This window comes from Dipodomys ordii, unplaced genomic scaffold (assembly GCF_000151885.1).
Source record: "Dipodomys ordii isolate 6190 unplaced genomic scaffold, Dord_2.0 Scaffold41, whole genome shotgun sequence".
NCBI classification, from domain to species: domain Eukaryota; kingdom Metazoa; phylum Chordata; class Mammalia; order Rodentia; family Heteromyidae; genus Dipodomys; species Dipodomys ordii.
This window is the reverse complement of record NW_012267257.1, coordinates 7524577-7530576: the sequence shown is the minus strand read 5'-3', so window position 1 is coordinate 7530576 and position 6000 is coordinate 7524577. Positions and strand designations below refer to the sequence as shown.

The 6000-nt window shown below is 38.4% G+C and overlaps 1 protein-coding gene across 1 annotated transcript in view; it reads left to right on the top strand.

Moving 5' to 3' along the window:
* Positions 1-342: 342 nt before the first annotated feature.
* Positions 343-6000, top strand: part of Ghr (growth hormone receptor) — a 125996-nt gene continuing 120338 nt past the window's right edge. The window contains exon 1 of the mRNA XM_013018643.1: positions 343-419. Coding sequence (XP_012874097.1) covers positions 350-419 — 70 coding nt within the window. The 5' untranslated portion in view covers positions 343-349. The remainder of the gene's footprint in view (positions 420-6000) is intronic.

Sequence of the window (6000 nt, the reverse complement as noted above, 5' to 3'; positions counted from 1 at the left end):
TCCCCCCCCCCTATTTCTGGATCAAATTAAACTGAAACTCACTGTCCCTGTTACTGAAGTTGTGGGAGGGGGTGGGAAGCATTTGCTAGAAGGTAATTCTGGAGGTGTCAGACAGGAAGTGAACATCTCTAGTGTTCATGCTATTTCCTGAGGTGAGCCCCCTATGGGAAGTAGAATTTATTACAACCTGCTCTTGGCCTTCATGAAACTCGGGAGCCATGAAAGACTTCCTAGGATACCTCCTCTAACTGAGACATCAGCACTCACAGTTTATTCTTTCATGGCAGCCATCTGCTTTTCATTGCTTGGCTTCATCTTGCTCTTTTTTCTGATTGCAGGTCCCACAGGTATGGATCTTTGGCAGCTGCTGTTGACCTTGGCACTGGCAGGCTCCAGCGATGCTTTTTCTGGGAGTGAGGGTGAGTTCTGCTTTCCCAGTCCCAACCCTAGTGTTACAAAACAACCCAAAACTTTGTCAAATCCGAATTCTTTGGGCAATTTAGTTACAAATTAAAGTTTTAGGTATCAACTAACAGAAAATGTGTCTTAGCTGTAGTATCATAAACCAACAGGACTTCTCTGCATAGGTTTCACAAAGAATACAGTAGTGAGCTTTGGTATCTGATATTTTCATATTGTCAAGAAATGCTTCAGAGCATGCTAAGGGCTTTTATATCGAAGGCAGGCCTGGTGTCTGGTCCTCAGACTCTGGAAGAGGTATTGAAATAGTACTGAAGAGTTATTAAGCTACTGATCACCCAGCTCAACTATGGCTAAGGATATCATCCTCTCTTCCACAGCTCAGAATTCAGCCATCTTAATCATATTCTCCTAGAGAGGAAATTGCAGGTTTCAAATGCATTTCACTTCTCACTCTCTGTGTGATTATCGTTTGCCTGAGTTTGAGAGGATAGACACCTGAAATAGTTGAATGATATACCCAGAAGTCATGAATTTCCTTGGCCATCTATAATTTTCCCTTCTTTTTTATACCTTCCCTCTTGTAGACAAGTCTCAACACTTTCAAACCTACATTTTTCATAGTAGACATAATAGAAACCAGGAAGAGTAATGAAAGCAAAAAAGAAAAAAAAAGCATTTTTCTCTCTGAAAGAAAACTGTGCTTCTTAAGAAGTAGGCTACTTTTTCAAAGATCATTTTGAGGTTTGATTATTTACATTACTTGAGCTTTACCTGAGGACAGGAACAACACTGAACTCTGATGTTGCTTTAAGAGTAGCTAACTTCCTTACTCAACACCTCACTCATGTTGGAAAACACAGTTTAACAGCAGACTTAGCACCTTCAGATGTCCTCCCTGACCTTGGAGCCAAAAATAAATACACAGCAGAGAGCTGCTAAGGGTGACCAGAGTAACTTAGAAAATGCAAAGGGTAAAATATGCTATTCTAGCTCTTAAAGCAATTCAAAAATATTTATAGAAAAGAAGTCATAATTGTTTGAAATATTTTTGGGTCTCTCTAGTGTAATAATGTCAACACTATGCAAGTCATATGTGGAGAAAAAGGAGGCTTCGTTTCAACAGCCTTTCTCATGGCTGGTTTTAGACTCTGGTTCTGAGCCAAAGAATTACAGCTCAGATCCTCTGCTCTTCCAAACTCATGGTGGTTTAATCTCTCCTTTCTTCACTAAGGTGACTTTCTCTCTATAGGGCGAGGGTTGAGGGTTTTTTTTAAACCTGTGAGGGAAAAAGTATGGTGTAAGACTAAAGAAATTTCAAAAGAAATTCTTAAAAAAATAGTTTAAAAGCTCAAATGATATCTTCGCTCTAGAGAACTTGCAGATAGCATCCATTTCAGCTGCTTCCACATTTTAGTAAAATAAAGCTTAAAGAAAAATTATTAATTAGTTTTGAAAACTACATGTTCGTGTGCGCATTTATGGTAGACAGCACGTTATAAAGCACATGTATAGTACAATGTATTTGTATTATACAAAACATTGTGTATGATATTCTATGCAATGTATTTGTACTCTGCTAAACGTTGTATAGTACAATGGTCACAATCATGGCGCTAATTACCATATTGGTCTTCTTAATTGTTATCTATCCCTTACCTTCCACCCACTAAGAGAAGCTTGGCAGAAATCTTGAATACAATAACTACTTTTAACTATGTTCTTCATGCTGTACAGTAGACCACTGGTTTTATTTGTTTTACATATTTCCTGCTATGTGTACCCTTTGGTGTGTAATCTTCCCATGTCTTTCCCCTTACTTTAACCTGGAACTCAGTATTATCTATCTCTTCTTTCTGTTTTTTTAAAGATTCTAAATATAAACGAGATCATGTAATATTCTTCTAAGTTCACTTAGCCCAATGTCCTTTAGGTCCATCTATATTATGACAATCACTAAGATTTCTTACCTTAAGCTGAATAGGGCTCCATTTTATATGTGTACAATACATACACACTTTGGAATATGTACATGTGTATGTGGACATATATATATATATATATATATATATATATATAAATACCATTGTTTCTTTATTCATCTGTTGATGGTTGTTTCATATCGTGGCTGGTGTGAATAAGGATGAGTGAACACAGCAGTGCACATGGCTTAACTTCATTTCTCTCATCCTCTGGTCTTAATGTTAACCATTTGTTTTGCTTTGCTTTTTAATGATTTTGTGTTCGAGGGAAAGCAGAGTATAAGAACCTGCAATGGTTTATAGTAAAGATAAATCAAATATCCTACCAGTATTTAACATTTTCTTTTCTCTTTTTCTTGTTGAGCTAACCAAAATTTCACTGGAGTATATGAGTACTCTAGAATCCTCCCTTAAAATGGCCTGGAGATAAAGGATGGAGTAGCAGGTCCAGGTTAGCATGTGCATGCATGTGCATTTGCCAGTTTGGCCAAAGTCATCCCATGTCATGACATGCACCTCAGATGACATTCATGGGCCATGTGCTTTTTTTCCACCAGATCAGAAGCAACTCATTCATTCTGTTTTTATTTTCTCTCCTATTCTAAACAGGCTAAACAGGCAGGTGAAGAAGTGTGTGTGTGTGTGTGTGTGTGTGTGTGTGTGAGTGTGCGTGTGTGCATGTGTGTGTGTGTGTGTGTGTGTGTGTGTAAGTCCTGGGACTTGAATTGAGGACCTGGTCCCTGAGCTTAAGTCTAGCACTCTCCCACTTAAGCCACAGTTCCACTTCTGGTTTTTCGATGATTAATTGGAGATATGAATCTCATAGACTTTTCCTGCCTGGGCTGACTTTGAACTGCAATCCTCAGATCTTAGCCTCCTGAATAGGTAAGATTACAGGCTTGAGCCACCAGCACCCAGCCTAAGACTTTTAAAAATACATGCACTGTTTGAGTCTTATAAGTTACTTGTTGGTTCAGGTTGATCAGTGAAAAATGTAATGGCACTGGTGAACTGGTGAGTGACTGTGGAAGCATCACCTTTAGAAAAGTCACCCAAGAGCTGACAGAAGGTGACAGATCTATATGCCTAGGCAAGGTTGGCTCTTGGAATAGGTTTCCCCTCCCTTGAGGAGAGGAATAATTACAACTATACAGGGCTTGAAAGATTGTTTTTTCATTAACTATAATTGGCCTTACGAGATTTAATGAGAGCCAAACATGAAACAATGCCCTCATTGTATTAGCTAGTGTTATAATAGACATTTATCCCTCTGTCTCTCATCCTTAATATGAAGCACTATATCTGCCCCCTCAGTGTAAGTTACAGTCTCAGAAAGAATTGCTTATTGCAAAATCAAGAATGTTCAACAATGCCTCATTTTTACAGGGCTGTACCAGGTTGGCTTATCAAGTGGTTATATCAAATTTCTCCTCCTGGAATATGGTTAATGAGAAATAGGTTTAAAAACCTGATGGATATAAAATATGTCTCTTATAAAATATATCATATGCTTTACAATAAATCATTCTACAGCTGAGCACCCCATTGGTCCTTCACATTTGGCCATGAAGATCAATTTAGCTAAGACATGAATAGCTTCTAATAATAAATGAGAACTGTAGATATATAAAGTATAGATTGTACATGGAAGACAGCTCATAAAGATGCTCTGAACAAAATTAATCAAGGTATCCAGGTGCCAGTGGCTCATGCCTGTAAGCCTAGCTTCTCAGAAGGCTGAGATCTGAGGATCAAAGCCAGCCCAGGCAGGAAAGTCTATGAGACTCTTATCTCCAATAAACCACTAGAAAACCAGAAGGGGCACTGTGGCTCAAGCGGTAGAGCACTGACCTTGGGCTGAAGAAATGAGGGACAGCACCCAAGCCCAGAGTTCAAGCCCCACGACCGACCAAAATAAAAAACCATCGTGCAAGTCTCAAATTTTTAAGGCTAGTGCTCTACTACCACTTGAGCTATAATTCTTCTTCTGGCTTTATTGGTAATTTGTTGGAGATAAGAGTCTCGTGGACTTTCCTGCTAGGACTGGCTTTGAACTCTGATAATCAGATCTCAGGTAGGCTTACAGCCATGAACCATCAGCTCCTCAGCTACCATTCTCAATTCTTAAGAGTGTTATGTTTGTTAATAGCTTAATACACCTACTTTTTAATTTTTTGTATATATCTTTATTGTAAAGATACTGTACAGAGGGGTTACAGTTACATGAGTAAGGTAATGAGTACATTTCCTATTGAACATTGTTACCTCCTCCTTTGGTTTTCCCCTATCATACCTTCTCTCCCTACCTCCCCGACTCCTCCCCCCAAGTTGTAAAGTTCGTTTTCAACATAGTGTCTTGTACGTCTCATTGTTACAATGGGTCAACCTTATCCTTGTTTTAGCATTTTGTTATTTCCCTTCCCCTCTCCTGATTAGAAAAATGTATAAACAAGATGCAGGGTACCAGAATCAAATACAGTGAAAACAGGAGTTATACTATGAGGGAAGAACATACAAAAGAAACAAAAAAACCACATAGCACATTATAACTACATTAAAACCAACAGCAAGAAAGATAAAAACACTTGTGCCTCTATCTTGGGGTTCATTTCACTTAACATCATCTTATATGGTCATATGTACATAGTTTTGATCTTTTCTGCTTGTCCTAGACATATACTAGTTATTGCAAATAAGGCAAACCATGGGACCTATGCTTCTTTGGAACTGGCCTACTTCACTTAATATGATTTTTTTCCAAGTCTTTCCATTTCCTAGCAAATGGGGTGGTGTCATTCTTTCTGATGGAAGCATAGAATTCCAGTGTGTGTGTGTGTGTGTGTGTGTGTGTGTGTGTGTGTGTGTGTGTGCGCGTGTCACATTTTCTTGATCCATTCATCTACTGAGGGGCATCTGGGTTGGTTCCATATATTAGCTATGGTAAATAATACTGCAATAAACATAGTTGTGCTGGTAGCTTTAGTATAGCCTTGTTTGTGGAATTTTCAGTTTTTAAATACATCCTACTCTACTATCGTTGAAGCTCCACAGAGTCCTAAAAAGTTACCAAGACACGTTAGAGATATTTCAAGAATGTATTAGAACCAGAGTTTCAGTGAATAAACATTAAAGCTCTTCCCTGGTATAAACATGTTCGATAACAAACAGTACAAAGCTTTGCCTCACTGGTAGGTTGTGTACTTTAACTTGAAGTCTCGGTAGTTATCCAGGTCAAGAAGGAATCATATAGTCCTCTCTAGTGCCATGGCCTAGGTCCATGTATTAGTAATCCTGTGTCACATTGCCCTTCTGGTATCACAAGTTACCTTGACATTGAAATTCAGTAGGTTGCAACAGGCCTCATAAATCTGCATGGTGCCAGCGGGAGTTGTTAGCTTAGACCTTTTTAGATAAGGACTTTCAGCAAGTTTTATCCTTTATGGTTTCAAAGAGGAATTTTTAATGTATGCTCCCAACTCGAAGGAGCTCACCATTTATAGACGAAAAGTCAGAGATGTCAACATAATTCAGATATGAACCTCTCAGGCTATTAAAGGGTTAGGGTTTTCTTTTATTTATATATATATATATATATATA